General features: G+C 37.9%; 1 protein-coding gene across 2 annotated transcripts in view; it reads left to right on the top strand.

Annotated features, from left to right (window-relative positions):
* The window catches only part of FSTL5 (follistatin like 5), a 530583-nt gene that overhangs the window by 364665 nt on the left and 145202 nt on the right, over positions 1 to 20716 (top strand). For both annotated transcript variants that reach the window (XM_075288185.1, XM_075288178.1), the window contains exon 7: positions 7170 to 7336. In XM_075288185.1, coding sequence (XP_075144286.1) covers positions 7170 to 7336 — 167 coding nt within the window. The remainder of the gene's footprint in view (positions 1 to 7169; positions 7337 to 20716) is intronic.

The raw sequence follows: 20716 nt of genomic DNA, 5'->3' as shown, positions 1-20716 counted from the left end.
TTCACAAAATGTAATGATTGTAGTGAAAATGATTTCTTGTCTTTTTCCATTTCTATCCTCTTCTCTCCTGGATGATGAGTATTTGGCAATTTTGTACATAATGTCACGTGACATTTTTCAGTCGATTTCGTAGTAGGAGGTATACATATAATCTGAATTTGACAAAATCCACTGGTGGAGCATTTTTTTTGGCCGCCACTGTATGTTAAAAACCTTATCTATTATTACAATCATGATGCCAGTTTTTTTGCAGTAACACATTAGCCATTTTTCAAGTCCTATATTGAATATCTAAAAACATGCCTAAACCATTCTGCATTTGAAAAAAAAAAAAAGATAAACATGTAGCAAAAATATAATAAAAATGGTTTTGCTTGTATTGTTTTTCATAATACAATATAGTCCCATAAAACTAGGCTGTTAAAGTGTTGTTAAAAGAGATTGGAAAAATACACAAAATTGGTCAAAATGGCAAGAATGCTATTAAAAAACTGTGAGAATCCATGCTATGACTGGGTTGCGATTTGTAATTCATCTAAACGGATTCATAAACTGATGACAAATTGGCATCAGTTCGTATTAGATTTTTTAATCCATCTCCCATAGATATGATTAATAATTACAAAAAGAGATGATGAACTGTCTGATTAAGGCTGATACAAATAAATACACTCTGGCATCCGTTTGAGTACAATGAAAATTAATAGGAATGGTTAGATCTGAATAGGATCTGCATACTGTGGGAAAAAAAAGACATGAACCTAGTCTCTCATATTAAGATAAAGATAAAACTATTCAGATGATGTTTCCTGTAAACAATAGACTGAGTTTATTTTCTTTTTAACTCTTGAAAAAAGTCTAATTTAATTTAACATCTAAAATTGTTTTGCTATGTAAATATAGTAGGGATGATAAGAATAATAAAAAGCAAGGACAATTACAATGAAATATTTCTTGTTGATGAATTGGTGATTATGAGATTGCGGCTACTGTGTGCTTTCTCTGCATGCATTACTTAAATCTACCTACTTAAAACAGATTTAATTACTTTGTTACATTCTGTACCGAGTTCCATTTATTCCATTATATCTTTGATTGCTATTGTGCTAATTATAATGTTCTAGCCTCATCTAGCAGATTGTGCACATATTTCATTTTGAAAATAAAAAATACAAGCAAATTGTTGTATTGTTTTGTTATTTTTAAAAGGTTTCTCTAGAATTATAGGTTTGGGTTCTCTGGCAAGCAGAAACATGCACTATGAATCATATAAAACATGAAACATAATAAAGGTTAAGTGGATCTTTAAAGATCTGTTTCAGGTTTGGGATCACCCATTTGGACTAAATGTTCGGTCAGGTCTAAACTGTTTACGTCCAAACAGTAAGTTCCTTAAAAAGTCATGTATGACATCTAAAAGGCTTCTAGAACTCTATAAGCCATTTCTAGCTCTTAAATGCAAATGCAGACTTAGTAATATGTTTTTCTGTCTGGACTTTTTATTCTGGCTATGAATCATCAGTAACTGCGGACCTATAGTCCCTCTGACAGTAATTTGTTATGAGAGCGACTTTCTCTATGCTCTATGGTGATGCAATTTTAGCCGGTTTACATTAACTGAACCACAAAAAGTTTTGGTTCGTTCTAAATCAAACTTTTAGAAAATACCAGGCCACCTAACAGGTAATGTAAAGTTTAAGTTTTTAAATGGCAGTGGAATTAAAAAAAATTAGAAGTATCCCCTACCCTTCATACTTTGTTTCCTTTCATGACCCACACATGGTGGTGTCCTCAAAAACTTCATAAGAAAGTCTGAAATTGAAGTTTGAAAATGCAAACTTATATATATATATATATATATATATATATATATATATATATATATACACTCACCGGCCACTTTATTAGGTACACCTGTCCAACTGCTCGTTAACACTTAATTTCTAATCAGCCAATCACATGGCGGCAACTCAGTGCATTTAGGCATGTAGACATGGTCAAGACAATCTCCTGCAGTTCAAACCGAGCATCAGTATGGGGAAGAAAGGTGATTTGAGTGCCTTTGAACGTGGCATGGTTGTTGGTGCCAGAAGGGCTGGTCTGAGTATTTCAGAAACTGCTGATCTACTGAGATTTTCACGCACAACCATCTCTAGGGTTTACAGAGAATGGTCCGAAAAAGAAAAAACATCCAGTGAGTGGCAGTTCTGTGGGTGGAAATGCGTTGTTGATGCCAGATGTCAGAGGAGAATGGCCAGACTGGTTCGAGCTGATAGAAAGGCAACAGTGACTCAAATAGCCACCCGTTACAACCAAGGTAGCCAGAAGAGCATCCCTGAACGCACAGTACATCGAACTTTGAGGCAGATGGGCTACAGCAGCAGAAGACCACACCGGGTGCCACTCCTTTCAGCTAAGAACAGGAAACTGAGGCTACAATTTGCACAAGCTCATCGAAATTGGACAATTGAAGATTGGAAAAATGTTGCCTGGTATAATGAGTCTCGATTTCTGCTGCGACATTCGGATGGTAGGGTCAGAATTTGGCGTCAACAACATGAAAGCATGGATCCATCCTGCCTTGTATCAACGGTTCAGGCTGGTGGTGGTGGTGTCATGGTGTGGGGAATATTTTCTTGGCACTCTTTGGGCCCCTTGGTACCAATTGAGCATCGTTGCAATGCCAAAGCCTACCTGAGTATTGTTGCTGACCATGTCCATCCCTTTATGACCACAATGTACCCAACATCTGATGGCTACTTTCAGCAGGATAATACCCCATATCATAAAGCTGGAATCATCTCAGACTGGTTTCTTGAACATGACAATGAGTTCACTGTACTCCAATGGCCTCCACAGTCACCAGATCTCAATCCAATAGAGCATCTTTGGGATGTGGTGGAACGGGAGATTTGCATCATGGATGTGCAGCCGACAAATCTGCGGCAACTGTGTGATGCTATCATGTCAATATGGACCAAAATCTCTGAGGAATGCTTCCAGCACCTTGTTGAATCTATGCCACGAAGAATTGAGGCAGTTCTGAAGGCAAAAGGGGGTCCAACCCGTTACTAGCATGGTGTACCTAATAAAGTGGCCGGTGAGTGTATATACACAGTATATATATATATATATATATATATATATATATATATATATATATATATATATATATATATATACACATTTTTATTTGCCGTCAAAAAGTGTGTTCCTTATGTTTTATTCGTGGAACATATCTTGAAGGGGTTTTCTGGGCATTTTTTAAAGGTATTTTACTGCTATTAATGGGTTGATAAGAGCACCAAAGTACCTTTTGCATTGTTTTGTTTACATGGGTAGCTTTTTGCTGATTTAGTCTCAGATCCTCCTCTCCCTCCCTCCCTCCCCTCACTCTCTCAGACCTCTTCCCTGTTTCCCTAGCTAGCCCACGAACTACCTACCTACCTAACTAACTAACTAACTCAGCCCCCCACCCCATCTTTCTTACCTGTCTTCTTTGTCCTTGAGATCAGCTTCTGCTATCTCACTGACATCTTCTTCTGTGGACTTTTGCATTTGTGGTAGACAGGATCCTACAGCTCTTCACTTCTACTGGTGATTGCGCAATAGAGCTAGTGTCACCGACTCTATTGCGCAGGTGCTGGTAGAAAGGAAGGAAGTGATGCTGTATGTCCTGAAGACTGAAGACAGGTAAGTATCATAGGGCCAGGGAACGGGGAGTATTGGTGATGTTGCGTTCCGGAGACGGGGACGCGGAATGTCACTGGATTATCAGAAAATGTTCCTTCGGTAGTCACATGACCACCATGATGATCTAGGTAATTATACTCTGTTTTTTAAAATGAAGTAATTTAGAAGTTAGGCGGGGAAAAGGGGTTTAAGGTTCAATTTTTATTTAATCCTGGACAATCCATTTAAGATCAATGCAAGTTGATGAGCTGTGTTTGAAAAACACGTTTTTTACACTGTCCAACACTGTCCAAAAGCAGCCTTTTTTGTTGTAATTTTTGCTGCTTTTTTGAGCCATACTCAAGAGTGACTACAAAAGGAATGTAAAATATAAGGAAGCTCTTAAACTTCTCCCTTCTGCTCAATCCACACCTGTTTTTGGCTCAAAAAAATGCAGCAAATGTGCAACACAAAAAGCATCTTTCCCACAACATGAGGCTTTTGCTTTACTGTTTCAGGTATTCTGCATTTCATCCTGAGATATGTCTTATCTCATCCTAGCATATCCTATTAGCTTATAACAGATACAGCAGATTATTTTTTTCATTACTGGGTAGAAGAGGGCATCACCCAATTCTTTTTTACTTGTAAGTGGAAATCTAATGCAAACATGTAAACCAAGTCTAAGATCTAAGTATGGACCTTATTTCATCCCTTCTTCTGTCTTGTCCTTTAGCTTGACTCTTTAGTCTGGATCTTTTTCTTCTTGCTCTTCCTTACTTCCTTTCTCTTTCCTTCTCCTTTTTCTGACATAAATGTCAATTTTTTTTATATCTTTCATTAAATCCCTTGTTTTTCCCATTCTTCTTTATGCACTTTCTTTTTCAACCCTTTGTCTTTTTCCTCCCCCTTCTTTCCACTCATTCTACTTTGTCCTTAACTTTTCCTTTTTAATTTTCATATCAGTTTTTCTTTTTCTTTTCTTTTTAGTGTATTCTTTTTAAGAAGATAAAAAAACAAAAAAGAACTTTCATTTTTTTGTTTTTCCATTTAAGCCTCAGGCTACATTGACAGGGTATCCCTTAAAATAAAAATAAATTAATTAATAAAATAATAATTAGTTATTAAAAATAAACATGAAATATAAGAAAAGAGGTGGTGTCTTTAATGTATATTACTTCACTTTTTTGGGGGGTTGACTTTTGGGAAGGTAATAAATTATTCCAGAAATTCCCAGAACAATGCATTTGGCATGACTAAGTAGTGTGGTCTTCTAAGACATGTACAGTACAGATTGATTTTATGTGATACTGAAAATAGTGATTAATTTGGATTTAACACAAATATTCTAGATCAGGGGTGCCCAATACGTCGATCGCGATCTACTGGCCGAAGGACATATGGGTCGAGTGCGGGATGCAACCAGGGATCCCCAGTGTCTGCTTGTTCACAGTGCAGGCTGAACAAGCAGACACCGGAGATCCCGCCCCCGCCCATATGCCAGACCCCACCCACATACATGCCCTGCCCCGCCTACAGTCCCGCCCCGACCCCACCCACAAGAAGTGGGTAGTAGATCTTTTGCCTTGGTCAGTTTATAAAGTAGCTCACATGCTGAAAAAGTGTGGGCACCCCTGTTCTAGATTGTTTAAGTTTTTAAGTAATCTTGGGCCCTTTCGACGTGGCATGCTGGTAAATGCAGCATTGTATGGTTATAGGTTTGCTTTTCTGCATTTGTTCTTTTCATTTTCATTTCATGCTTTGTGTTTTCCATTATGTCTGTTGCATATTTTACAGTAAAGCAAGAGTTTGCAATGCACTGCTGGCTTTTCTGTCTTGTGATTAGATAGACACTTTCACTCAATCTACTATCTCTCTATCAATTAATTAATTCATTCATTCATTAAACCTAATGATTCTTCACCAGTCCTAAGTGCATTAATCTCCTTAATCTCCCACTCCATATTATCTGTATATTATTTCTTAATTTACTGTGTCATTATTCTCTTTTTCTGCCTGTTTTTTTATACAGCATATGAGTTTTCAGTGAGCTTAGACCTACAGTCCCTCATGTTTGACTGTACCCTGTCATGAAGACTGCTAGGAGGGCATTTTAGGTCAGAGTGCCTGGTCTTGGAGTTTATGTGATCCCTATCCCCATGCCTTTCACGTTTTTAGATGTTTTGTACAAATAAAACAGCAAAATGTGCAATAAACCCAGTTATCTACTTAGACGACTCTACTCTAGAATCAACTCATCTCTAGAATTTTGACTATTTTGTAAGAGTTATTGCATTGTGCCTCTCGTTCTTGGAACTACAGATGGTAATGCTTAAAAAGGACCTTTCACCTCCTGGGGCACATGCGGTTTTATACACTGCTAGAAAGCCAACAGTGCGCTGAATTCAGCGCGCTATCGACTTTCTCGTTCTGTGTCCCCCGGTGAAGCGCTATCGTTGCCAGTACCATAGCTCCCTGGGCGTTAAAGATCGTTCCCCCTCTCACAGTACAGCACAGTAGACAACACTGTGATGAAGGGCTTTCCTGACTGACTGTCAGAAATGCCCTTCTGACAGTGAAGAGCTATGGTACCAGCATGGCACTGATAGCTCTTCACCGGGGGCACATACTGTGAAAGCAGCAGTCGTATTAACATGATGTAATTCCTGCCTCTGTAGCGTAGTAATCTAAATCCGATGGGGAACACCTAAGTGACGGTGTTGGGTTTGCAAGTTTTTTTTTATAGATCATTGTAGCTTCTTGTAATATTTTATGGCAATTCCAATCATTGAAAGTTAATTAACTAATATATTTTATCTATAATATCTAATATTATGCTTGTCACTACTTGGGGTTGAAGTAGAATATCAGAAGGGCAATTCCTATCTGCCAGTTTTGCTTGCTGTGATATAGGTTCTATTCAAATGACCATGGTTTGTTTTCAGGGATCCCTCATATATTTCAGTCTACTGATGGCTCTGTAAAAATGGACAAAAATAGGATATGTGCTATTATTTGACGACCAGTTAAAACGGACCATCAAAAATTCAGTCCTATAAATAGCTCCATTCACGTGAATTGATTTGAGTACATTTGTGTGATAAAGGCTGTCACACAGCCGTAAACATATGTAGCCTAATAGATCTTTTTTTAATAGAAATGTGTTGTAGGATTGTGTTCCCTTTAAGCATTAGCGATTACTTGAACATTTTGTTATTATGCAGAAAGCATTGTTTGGCCTTTAAATAATGCATCTACCTGCAGGTGAAATCTGTCATGCTTAGTATAACTGTGACTCTGTAGCTCTCTCAAGTGAAATGCTCTTCTTATCCTCCCAGGTGATAGTTGTCATTCACTTTAATAGAAATGCCAGGTTGACCTTTTATTTTACATAGTTAAAACAATATTTAATTTATTTAGCATAAAACTTTTCTGTGTATAATGAAAGCTATCATTCTCTTAACAATGCAACACCATGTATCTTACTATAATTGCAGGAATTGTTCAGTTAAGCCTTGCAGAAGATCAGACGCTGAGCTTTACCACAGTAACAGTGGGACAAAGTGTTGTATTGATCTGTGGGATACAAGGAAATATGAGGCCCCCTATTATTTGGAAACGGAACAATGTTATTTTGAACACTTTGGACTTAGAAGACATAAATGTAAGTTGTGAATATTTTACAATGTTTGCAATACTTCTTTCTTATTTTGATAAGATGCCCCTTCTCTTCTGCGAATGTATTAGTTGTGTCTTAGCCAGTTGTTTCTTCTGGGAATGTGTCAACAAAAATGGCTTGTTATGTAAATCACATTTTTAGGTCGAGTAATATTAATTTGGCAATTGTTATACACATTCCCATAAATCAATACACTTTCCCCCATAACAGCCAGCACATCTCCCTTTAATAGTCTACAAGGAACACCATAATAGTTAGCAAAGCCACCCCTAAAAATAGCCAGCATGCCCACATCCTTACACAAAAAGGAAATAAGCCTACTGAGCCTCATTTTGCCATGTTTTAAGGACATTACATCAAAGTTGGATCAGCCTGTAGGGTGTTTTTCCACTTTAATTTTGGGGGGAGTCCAAATCCAGGCCTCCATCGGTTAATAAATATTATGTCCATTGATGATTTTTGTGTGATTATGTTGTCATCACATTCAACTTTGTACAGAACAAAGTCAATGAGAATATTTAATTTATTCAGATCTAGGAGGTGTTGTTTGAGAGTTCCCTTTATTTCTTTGAGCAGTGTATATCTAGTATTTGCCAAATGCTTCTCACTATGCCTCCTATAGTTTTTTCTTAGATTTCAAACCACCTCAGCTATCTAGAATGATGGATGGACTGGTTCATCCACTGTTATACTCTTCACTGTTGATGTTGGCTAACAGTATCTGACAGCTCTTCAGAGTGCCTGTAACTGTATGCATGTTATCCTTAGGAGAACTGGCCAGAGATATACATCACACAGTCTGAGCCCACCTACCAACTTGTCACTGAAACCAGGAAGTGGAGGAGAAAGGGCATAGGAGATGGGAAAAACCCTTTAAGACAGCATATTCTTTTGATCTAAAAATACATACTGTACAGTTGAATAGATTTTCCTATATTTATGTATTAATGACAACATTAAAGGGATATTCCCATGATGCTTGTTCACTAACCTGCAGGCTGTTGTGCTCTCTTCACTTCCTGCTTCTCTCGGCACATAGGTGGGCGGGGTTTCACTTGCATGGGATTGGTTGTAAATGAATTACCACAGGGTGAAGCTGATGTAACAGAGCTGGATTTGAGTCAGTTTGCATTACATACAGAGGTAACGGACTCCCTATCTCAGCTCTTATCAGCCCAATTCAATTAAACAGACTGATAAGAGCTCAGAAATCCGGGATCTCTCACCTCCTGTATCTGTCATTTAAGTAGCGTGGCTTTTCAAACAGCTCAGAGGTGCTCCCAGCCCCTCCCTCCCCCTCTGAGAGCAGGCAGCTACATCACTTGACAAATGAGCAGATAATCCCAAGAACCATAGAAACAGAGTGTAAACAATGAAGTGAATAAATTAAGATAGTGGCCAAACAAAGCATTTTTGATAAAGCAATGCATTTAGGAAAAGTCTCAAATCCACATAAACTAGCAGTATAGATAGGATCCTTGTGATGGGACAACCCCTTTAATGAGACATTCTCATAAAAAAACAAAATGATTCTATGTACAGAATATGTTGACTATAATTAAAGCTGTTGTCACAAGAAGACAGCCCCTTGTCTAAATCTAGTTGCCCTAATGATCAGCAACTTAAGTAACTGCCAGAAATAAAGTTTTCTCACAGAAGACAGGTATATTTAGGTATGTGCTGTTTTCTGTTATTTTGCTCTGTTATAGGAGAAGAACGATGGAAGTTTCAGATCTTTAAAATAGCACACACCAATGGAGCTATAATGGTATTCATTGGGCTTACTTTCCAGCGTTGCTCATTTTCAGTGAACAAAGAAGTCCAGTATGTAGGACCTGTGTTAACAGATATAATGATTTCTAACTGCAGTTGTCAACTTTACATAAAAAGAGAATGGCTATTTGGGTGACATATAGGAGAGCTAAATCCTCTAAAGCAAGATCTGTTGTTATTTAGTTGCTCTCGGGCCTGGATCATAAAGGGGTCCAGGGCATATGGTTAGGGGCCATTTAATACATTTTTACAGTATTACCATTTTACAGTAAGGTAATTTTCTTGTATTAAAATTTTTTAAAAAACAAGCTAAGGAAAATCTTAATGTATTACTGGCACCTACCAGTTCCTTCTTTTCTTTTCAAATAATAGACAATAAAGAACATGCACATTAAAATAATTTCCTATCAAAGCTCCATTTGAGGAAAAGTGCCTTAATGTTACATGACTCTACTGATTATATATTATTTTGAAGATTTCTTCCATATGTCGCCTCTTTGCATTCTTTTGGGTTTTGTTTGTTTTGTGAAAGGAATTGCTGTAGAGATGCCAACATACCGTTCACCTCTTTGAAAATCTTTAACGGTGATTTGTCCCTTGACACAGCACTTATGGCTACAGCTGCACATCTCTTAACATAAATTAGATTTGCCATTAAATACATAAAACAACTCCTTTTTACAGGCAGAACTCCCACTTAAATTTATAGAGCCGCCACCTGTTTTTTCATTCCTTTTAATTAGAATAATTTTGTCTTTCATCTCCTTACCATAATTTTATGAAAATCAATAGCATAATGAAGGTGCATTGATTAAAATAAGGAAACAAGCGAGAGATTCGGTTAATGTAAGCAGAGATATTCTGTAAGACAGATTAATATAGCCAGGAAATAATGGTATTCCTTTCACTTGTTGGAACCTTATTAACAGAGACCGTGGATATAGAGTTCATATATTAGTTGGAAGATTTGCACTGAAATTCTGCCACAAGGTATAATATAATTCAAGTAAATAAGTTTTCAACAAAGCCCATTCAGAAAGAGTGGAAAGTAAGAGGCAGATTTTACATGTGCCAAGATGCTTGAATCCATAGCAATCCACTCTTTTAGAAGAAACACCTGTAGATTTTAGCTATTAAGCGGCTTTCTATTCATTTTATTTTGTGTAAGTGGATGCTGTGTGTCCTTTATAGCACCTATGTATACTCTGTAGCTCTCAAAATATGGCCTTTTCTGTATGAATCTGTCTAAAAATACTTGTAAAATGCTCTATCAAGCTGTTTTGTATCAAAAGAGCGTCTTTTATAAAGTCACCCCTGGCTCCAAAAACACAACAAAATCTCCAACAAACAATGCAGCTTTTCTTCAACGTGTGACATCAGTCTTAAGCAGCGGTGTACAAAGAATCATATAGTAGAACACAGAGTATACAGGCAGTAGCGTAACTAAAGTCTTGTGGGCTCCTGTGCAATCTTTTGTCTGAGACCCCCTACTTCATCCCCACAGCGAATTCTTCATAGTGATGGTTGCAGGTGCTAAGGAGTTTAATCAACCTTAGTCTGGTTAGGGTAATCTGTGGATTTCCTTGGTTTATGGGTCAGATGGAAACTGCAATCTCAATACCAATGCCAATGCTTATGGGCTGCCTAAGGTTCCGGGGCCCCAGTGCAACTGCATCCTCTGCCCCCCCCCCTCAAATTATGCATCCTGTATAAAGGAACTCCACATTCCTTCACATAATCTTCTTGCATATGAATTCAAGGAAAGGAGTGGGGTTTGTCTAATATATTTAATTTAATGGGGCCTACCACTTCTCTATGCATATTTAGCTGTCCCCACCATGTTAGAGAGGACATTTCAGTGATAAATGTATCATATATCATGTCACTTTTGTAGATTTGAGGGAAAGCAACTTTGAAGTCTTGTGCAATGTGAAATTTGATACATTGGGTTAAGCTTTTAGTTCTTTGGAGCACTGTTTTCGCCATTAAGAATCCTGCAATCTTCCGCCTATGCTATCCCATGCAGAGTGAGTTCATCCTCCAACTGCTATGACAATACTCATTTTCCTTGAGTGATGCCAAGGCTAAAGTCCCTTATTTGCATCAGACTTTAAAAATGTTTGTCTCAAAATCTAAAAATGTGACAGACATTGCAATGGTATGTTGTTTATCTTCGTAATATGTTCCTTAATATGGTGTGGAAGATACATGTGCTTGCAGCAGGTGGTAGGATTTCTTTTAAAATCTTGATTGACAAATGACTATGAAGTTTTGCTACAGTATAAGGGATTTTTAGGAAGCTACAATAGTTTTCCTTTTCACACTATTGTGAAAGAGTTTCCAAGAAATTCTGAATGGAGGTTTAGCTGCTAAAATAGGATATATATATATATATATATATATATATATATATATATATGTCCAAACAAAGACAGCACAAGCAAAGGTATGGGTGCCATCCGAAGGATACATGCAGGTCCAGTACAGAAATTCAAAAATAGGCGACAATCCAATGAAGTAATGAAAAAAAGTGAATTTTATTTCACTAAATGCACAAGAAATGTTTCAGCTCACACCTGAGCTTTTTTTGAAGCTTGAAAAAAAGCTCAGGTATGTACTGAATTGTCACTTGTTTACTTGGGGCAATAAACCTCCTTTTTTCACTACTTCATTGGTGTGCTGCCTATATATATATATTTATATATATATATATATATATATATATATATATATATATAGAGAGAGAGAGAGAGAGAGAGAGAGAGCGAGAGAGAGAGAGACTGGTCCTGACACACCTACGCCCTCTAGTGAGCTCCGCTCTGGACCCCCTCCAGTTTGCCTATCGGCCGGGCATTGGGGTAGATGACGCCATCATCCACCTTCTTCATAGAGCTCTCTCTCACCTGGAGAAACCAGGGAACACTGTGAGAATAATGTTCTTTGATTTCTCCAGTGCGTTCAACACCATTCAGCCAGGGCTACTGAGGGAGAAGCTGAACCTTGGTGGAGTGGACCATCACCTGTCCTACTGGATCCTAGACTACCTGACAAACCGCCCTCAGTATGTGAGAGCCCAGGACTGTGTGTCTGACACTGTGATCTGTAGTACGGGGGCACTACAAGGTACAGTTCTTGCCCCATTTCTCTTCACACTGTACACTGCTGTCTTTAGGCACAACTCATCCAGCTGTTACTTACAGAAGTACTCCGATGACTCTGCTATAGTAGGCCTTATCACTGATGATGACAATAGGGAATACAGAGCCTTAAACTGGGAATTTGTTGAATGGTGCCAGCAGAACCAGCTCAGGATTAATGCTGGGAAGACCAAGGAGATGGTGGTGGACTTTAGTAAACATAGAAGTGCTCCGACCCCGGTGGAGATCCAAGGGACATGCATTGAGATAGTCAGGACTTATAAGTATCTGGGTGTGCTCCTCAATAATAAACTAGACTGGGCTGATCACCTGGAGGCGCTGCACAGAAAGGGCCACAGCAGACTCTACCTGCTCAGGAGGCTGAGGGCCTTCGAAGTCCAGGGGACACTTCTTAGGGCCTTTTTCTACTCTGTCTTTGCTTCTGCCATCTTTTTTGGTGTGGCTTGCTGGGGGAGCAGTATATAAACCAGGGACAGAAATAGACTTGACAGGCTGATCAGAAGGGCCAGCTCTGTCCTGGGGAGCCCCTTGTACCCAGTACAGGTGGTGGGTGACAGAAGGATACTGTCTGTGGTGACCTCCATGCGGGAGAACAAATCCCACCCCATGTATGGGACCCTGATGGGACTTGGCAGCACTGTAAGTGACCGTCTGCTTCACCCCAAGTGTGAGAAGGAGCGCTATCGCATGTCCTTCCTTCCAACTGCGACCAGGCTGTATAATCTACATTAGACCAAGCGAAGATCACTCCGCATATAAAACTAATGATTATGACTATGAAGCCTTTCTTCTGTTCCTTAGCTGCTATGAACTCCTAGTATATCTTCTCTTCTCAGCATATGTGTGTCTACGTCTGTAATATATTACTGTGTATTATCCTGTATCTGTATTACTATGCTGCTGTAACATACTGAAATTCCCCCACTGTGGGACTATTAAAGGATTATCTTATCATATATATATATATATATATATATATATATATATATATATATATATATATATATATAATTTTATAGAGGCTACCTACCAAAATGTGTTTTTACAATGTTAATGTGGTTACAGAAGAGTGACAAATTCATAGTTCAAGTTCTGCTGAGCTTTCTTAGCATTGTCTTATCTCAATTCAGTTGAAATTCATCCTTACTGTACTGTAAGTTTCTTACTAATGGGAGACAGGGATAGGAATATCCTTTCAGACAACTTACTTGTTAAGCCTGTGGTTGTTAGTAGATGTATTCGCAGAAGCCACAGAGTCAGACATGATTCCAATGTTCAAAGTAAAGGGGTTATTTGAACTTTCTTTTTTTATATAGTACAATCTGCATTGTTCTTCTAAAAACAATATAATTTTTGTCAAGTGCTTTGTCCGATTTTGCACATGAATGGTTCTGAGCTGTGATATCAGACACGGCTCACAGCAAGAGTGACACTGCTTTTAGATAACTAAGGAGTTTATGTATTAGTGCTTCACCTGTAGCTGGGTTATTGCTGTACTACACTTATTGCAATATTTTTAAAATAAGATTTTATTTTTAATTTTCCAGGAAATATTACTAAGCATAGTAGTTATACCTTGGTTTATCTATTAACTTTATTCCTATAAATGTGAAAAATAACAAAATAAAGCATAGTTTAATAATGATATTGTTTTTGGCCCCCCTTGTATGAATGGAATTGTTACATTACAATTCTGTTCTCTACAAAGTAACACTTGTCCACATCTAGCATTGCTCAAATGTGAAAGAACATATTGGTTAGATGTTTTAAGATCTATTAATCTAACTGAATAGCTATAGGCTATAAGACTAATTCACACTATTGTTACGTCTGCAAAAAACTTTACTAAATTACTAGTTTACAAAAATACTGCTACATTCTTACTGTATATCGGCATATAGTCAGAAACTGGTTCACTATTATACTTATATATTAAAACATTTTATTACCCTCCTCAGTAGTTAGGGCATGAATTCATTTGCCTCAGGCAGATCAATGGCTAGCGCCAGTCACGACCTTTATGTTAAATAAATAATGTTATTTTTGTAACATATGTCAAGCCAAACAACACACAGAATAGAAATCCAGTATCTTATTTATCAAAACACTAGCCTATAAACCAGTAAAAAAGTTAAATATTTACTATCCTTTCTTTCTTTTCTTAAATGGTTGGTAGGTCCAATGAATGAATTAATAAAACTAAATTTGTATACTTATAATTGACAAGTATATGCAAAAAAAAAAAAAAAAAAAGAGAAAAATCAAAAAGATCAAGCATGCATATTAAAACTTTGGATTACCTTTCGAATGTGTAAATGTGATATTGATGTCAGGATCACTTTAGCAACATTTACAATTAAAATAGGCATAACTACTTAGTCTCAGTTCACACAAAATTGGTAGACAGCCATGCTTCTAGTATACAAACAAGGATCATTTGTTTAGGTTTAAAAAGTTATCCTGTTTACAATGTGTAGCAGAGCGGATGATCTCTTAGGGCACCATTGAGACAGAGGCTCAATTTATGGTTTTAAAAACATTAAGAAAAAACAATGTCTTCCTTTTATGTTCAATCTGATTTTATAAAATGTTTCCAATATAACAGAAAAAGACAAAACAAAACAAAGGCATAATGGCAAACATGCCTTGGCTGTGAACAAGAGGATGGAGGTGAGACCCCAGCCAGCATTATAAAATATGCCGAGACAATAAAGGCATGGAAGGCCCAAAGGAAGCGGCCACTAAAATGAAGACATTAAGTATATTGGGGGGGGGGCAAACAGAAAAGGGGAACACACAACAGGGAACTGCATTCAGGAAAACACAGAAAAAGAAAAAAGAGGGGAGTGCAACAGAGGGAGGGAAGGATAACCAGCAACCTCCTCCAGGGGAGGAGGAGAAAGGATAAAAAAAAGTAGTACTACATCAGGAGAAAAAAGAGGAGAATTTAGTCAAATCCTGGAACACCACCCAAGGCTGCCAGAGAGCCTCAAACTTGGAGGAGAATTAGAGTAAGAGTGGAAAAAAAGTCTCTTTAATACCAGCAATGTAGCACTGTAGCAATGTAGTGCTATATTGCTGGTATTAAAGAGGCATTTTTTTCCACTCTTGCATCCTCTGGATTTGTCATTTTCCACCTTTTCCTGTTAGCGCGACTGGTTTTGTCATTCCTCTGATTCTCCTGTTGTATGACGTTTGGCTCAAAGCGCTGGTACTCGTTACTGTCACTTCTCACCTTTATACGCTGTCATTGCTGTCATTGCTGTTGTGACTGATTCACAACAACTTCAGGAGAGGGGCCAAGCAGGCTTTATCCTTGTAATTTATTGTACATCTGTTGCCAATTTTATACGGATCTACACTATGCAAGGCTGCAGTGCTAACTACTGAGCCACCGCGTTGCCCCTGGTTTTAAAGATTTTTTTCCCCTACATAGTTGACAACATAAGAACATTATTATTAGTTGGAAAAGTGCTACTTCAATTAGCATAATGCTAATGCTCAGTGACAAAGGGTGATAGGCACATTCTATAACCATAACCATAATTTTGGGTAGAGAAGCAGAGCTTCTCTTGTCCCTGCTAATACCACATGTGGGCATAGGAGGAAAAATACATAACTCAGATTTCTATCTGCTGTTCTCTTTGGTTACTTCAGAGAAGAGTATATTGAAATATATAAAAATACATATACAATGGATATTAAAATTACCGTATTTTTCAGACCATAAGACGCACTAAGGTTTTAGAGGAGGAAAATAGGGAAAAAAAAAAATTTAAGCAAAAAAAATTGGTAAAATATTTAATAACCTAATAATATAATATTTCACCAATGTAAATAGAACCAGGGGCTTTCGGACACAGGGATACCAAATGTGTATGTGTTTCAATAGTAATGTATTTGTTGAAGCTATGCAAGAAGAGAAAAAGGGGCGGGCCAGATGGGTGAAGGAGGTGTGGTTTTCTAAGCAAACTTGAAAACACGCCTCTTTCACCCATCTGGCTCGTCCCTCCTTCACTGCCTCTCAGATCTTGCTCCTGCAATGAATCCATACAGGCAGGGAAGTAGGGGCGGGCCAGACGGGTGAAGGAGGCGTGGTTTCAAGCTTGCCGAGAAAACCACGCCTCCTCCTCTCGTTTGGCCCGCCCCTCCTTCCCTGTCTGTGTGGCTTCATTGCAGGAGCCAGATCTAAGAGGCAGTGAAGGAGGGGCGGGCCAGACGGGAGAAGGAGGCGTGGTTTTCTCGGCAAGCTTGAAACCACGCTTCCTTCACCTGTCTGGCCCGCCCCTACTTCCCTGCCTCTCATATCTCGCTCCTGCAATGACGCGACACAGGAGGGAAGGAGGGGCAGACCAGGCAGGCACCGTGCTGCTCTCCTTTTGATTCTCATAGACAGGACACAGACGCTGCACACGCTGCATTCGGACTATAAGACGCACACACATTTTCCTCCCATATTGGGAGGACAAAAAGTGCGTCTTATAGTCCGAAAAATACGGTACATATCAAATATATCAAAGGGGTTATCTAGTTTTTTTCAAATTTATATCTTATCCTAAGATAGAACATTCATTTAAGGATCAATTTATATAATAAGATATCAATTTTAGATCTGTGCATCTAAAACAAATCAGTTTTTTCTGTTGCTTTTAACAGTAGCTGTAGTGAGTAGAGATGAGTGAGTAGTATTCGATCGAGTACCACTCGCTATTCGAATGGAAAAGTTCGATGCAGAACCAGCATCGATTGGCCGAATGCTATATAGTCAGCCAATCAACGCTGGTTCTTTTCCTACCTTTAGAAGTCTTCTCCGTGCAGCATCCCCGCGGTGTCTTCCGGCTCTTCATTCACTCTGCCAGGCATCGGGCCTGGGCAGAGCCGACTGCACATACCCGCTTGTAGTGCGGACATGCGCAGTCGGCTCTGCCCAGGCCTAATGCCTGACAGAGTGAATGAAGAGCCGGAAGATGCCGTGGGGACACTGCACGGAGAAGACTTCTCGGAGGATCCAGCCCGACCCTCACTCATGGACTTGGTAAGTATGATTTGATCGAACGTTGCCTACCCCTGAAACGAGCATTTTCCCCCCATAGACTATAATACAGTTCTATATTCGATTCGAGTAGTCGAATATTGAGGGGCTACTCGAAATGAATATCGAATCTCGAATATTTTACTGTTCGCTCATTTCTAGTAGTGAGTAATGCAGCAGTTGTTCCATAGCCTTGAATGGGACAACAATTGCAGTACTCATGGCATCAGATTTTAAAAGTGCAGCGAGTGAGATCAGCTAATGGGGAAACAGCTGATGTTTGGGGGTCCCAGCATTTGGACCTGCATAGATCTAAAATTGATGCCCTATTCTATGGATAGAAGATCAGTTTTATGATTCTGAAACCTTTTTTAAGACAGATTTAGAATTCTCAAGGAATTTAGCATTTTTTTAGTTTTCATAGTGGTAAAACCTGAACAAGACCTCCTGTAAATTATTAAAAGGTCAGAGACTCTTAATTATTCCGGCACATCAAATGCACAAAATGCCGGTCTTAATAAATTGTGCCCATTGTGTTCCATCCATGATTATTTGCTTTTATAATACTAATAAAACTGTGATGTGAAAACTGAGATTAGAAATCAGCATTTTCTATTTGCTTTCTAGACATTGAACTACTTTTAAAACACAGACTAAAATATGGATCGATAGAATAAGTAGCGAGAAATGATGGAATAACCAGCTATCTTTTATGATTACGGTGGTCTAGTCCACAGACATATAACATTAGTTAATCCAAAAACATTTCAAAATCAATAACTTCAAAAGATTGGAACTTGATGCTACATAATAAGCTTTAAAAAGTGGTACTAATGAAAATAGATGGATAAAACAACTATCCTCTAGTCCAATCTGGATATTAAATAAAGGTGTCTGGTAGTCATATTGATCCTTAAAGGCTATCAAGACTACATTTCCGTGCTACTGTATTATGTACCATACTTGTTAGAAACAAAGCTAAAGCTTGTAAAAGGGATATAATAAAGGTTTTATTTAAGAAACGTGAACCAAAAATATTGAAAATAATCACTTTACAGACGTACAAATTGATTTGTTTTTAATGAAATACAAATACTTAGTGATTCTTCTTGGGAAAACTAAAATGGCCACCGCGACTTTCATTGCACAGTGATATTAAAGAGGAGACATGTGTGTGACATCCTGGCATCACCTGACCTTTCAGCCAATAGTGAGTGGTAGATGGAGACCATACAATGCGGATACCGCATACAGAATATAAGATGTTGTGGGCAGGAAGAAGAAGAACCATTTTAGTGATAGTCAAGTTAGGGAACAGATGTGTTATTCATCTCAACACAAGTTTATTGCTTTCATTAAATACATAGAAACTGCCATTTGAACGGAAAAATACTGATACAGCCTGTGCTAATTTGTCAAATATCCGTTTTTTAAGGGGTTTTTTTTGGTTACCTAATATACATACAAATTGTCATTGTAACAGCCATAAATAAAACAAGCTGAATGACATAGTGTGCTTAATCTAATACTGATTGACTAGGTCACCCATTTATTTCTTTGATATTTTTCTTGAAATAGTTTTCTGCAAATGCTAATGATAAGAATGTGGATTGCAACAGTAACACTATGCCTGGTCTTGACAACCCCACCAATTGCTGCAGTGTTATTGTAAAGGGAAATGTCAGTCATGCCTACCATGACAACTTAGGTAAATTTACATATGACAGACATTTATGTATACAGAAGGGCACTAATGGAAAAGTCATTATTTGATCCTGGATGTGATGGACAATATATGGCAGGTTCCCTTTAATGGTCGATGTCAGCTTGTGTAGGGGCACACCTTTAACTGGCAGCAAAAAAATGGTCAATTTATTCATAATGTAACTTTCTGTGAGCAATATGAAACTTATAGTACAGCATTACATTTCAAAGAAAGACGTGCCAGAATTTTTATAATATTTCATTAAAAATACAAGTATTTACTAAAATAGATGTTAGCAATAGTGAAAGAACTTCTCTAAACTGAGTCTATCAGCAAAAACACAATTTTAAACTAAAGACAAAGTACAATAGCCTTTGTAAACACTATTCGAATCCATGATAGAAAAATTGATTGCTTCTTACCACTAAGTTGTAGTGTTGCGGGGTGCTAGACCAGCCTCTGGACCAACGAGGACGTCCACAATGGAGAAAATGTAAGAAGAAATGGCCTGCCACGCTCCGGTACTACAAAAATTACTTCTTTATTTAGTCCATTAAAAACAGATCCACATAGAAGACATCAAAAAAAGATAGAAAAGATACACATGGTGCTGTAAAAATCGCTTACGCGTTTCGGGGGTAAGAAGACCCCCTTAATCATAGCATACAACATATTCAGACTGGACTTCTTTATATAGTCTACTGACCAGTACCCAACTCATTGGGTTTACCTGATTAATCACATTAGTCACAGCTGCAATTGCGTTGTTAGTTTCTGTCTATAATAAAGTTGTGCTGTTCAAAAACATACATGGAGTTCAAAAAATACTCGATTTATGTCTTAAAAGAGCCATAACATTCATGGAGTTTAACAAAGATTTATACCTTGAATCTTTAAATATGTAAAAGATTTAAAAGATTCAAAGAACAAATACAAACCGAAAGAAGAAGCGGATAAATACTATTCAACATGTGAACAATTGAATATAATTCCAATTAGGAGGAGACTTTTCAGTAACTAAACCGGAGGAAATAACTCCCATATAGATAAAGATAGAAAATAAAGAAGCCAAATCAAAACTACCTTATGGTTTTATGGTCGATCCATTGATACTAAACGATAAGCTGCGCATGAATTGAAAAACCTGGAATCTGTAATTATTAAAAGAGCAGATAAGGGGGGAAAAACAGTTGTCCTTAATCGTAGCGACTACGAGAAGGGTTGCTTTGAAATATTGTCAGATGTCACTACATATAAACAACTTACTTTCAATCCAACAGACAAATTTAGTTTGGAATTAAAAACTTTATTGGAGGAGGGGGAATCTTTAGGTTTATTTAACAACTTGGAAGTGGATTTTCTGTTTAACCCCACACCCAGTACCCCTGTTCTTTATGGGCTTCCTAAGCTCCATAAAGAAATACTACCGCCCCCTTTGAGACCTATCATCTCAAGTAATAATTCCCTAAATGAAAAATTAGGAATTTGGTTGGATGGTATTTTACAGCCCCTCGTAGGGAGAACCACAGGGTTTATCAAGGATAGCAGGGAGGTATTACGAAGCTTTAATACATATAAAATCACCTAAACTTATGCCATGTCAGTCAGTGCCTGATGCCTTAAAGTTGAAATTGAAGTTGTTTTGATACAACTTCAATGGTGACTGATGACTTAAAAAAGTATGGAACAAATAGAAT

This window comes from Leptodactylus fuscus, chromosome 1 (assembly GCF_031893055.1).
Source record: "Leptodactylus fuscus isolate aLepFus1 chromosome 1, aLepFus1.hap2, whole genome shotgun sequence".
NCBI classification, from domain to species: Eukaryota; Metazoa; Chordata; class Amphibia; order Anura; family Leptodactylidae; genus Leptodactylus; species Leptodactylus fuscus.
Note: the sequence above shows the minus strand (reverse complement) of the source record. Positions and strands in the feature narration are given on the sequence as shown.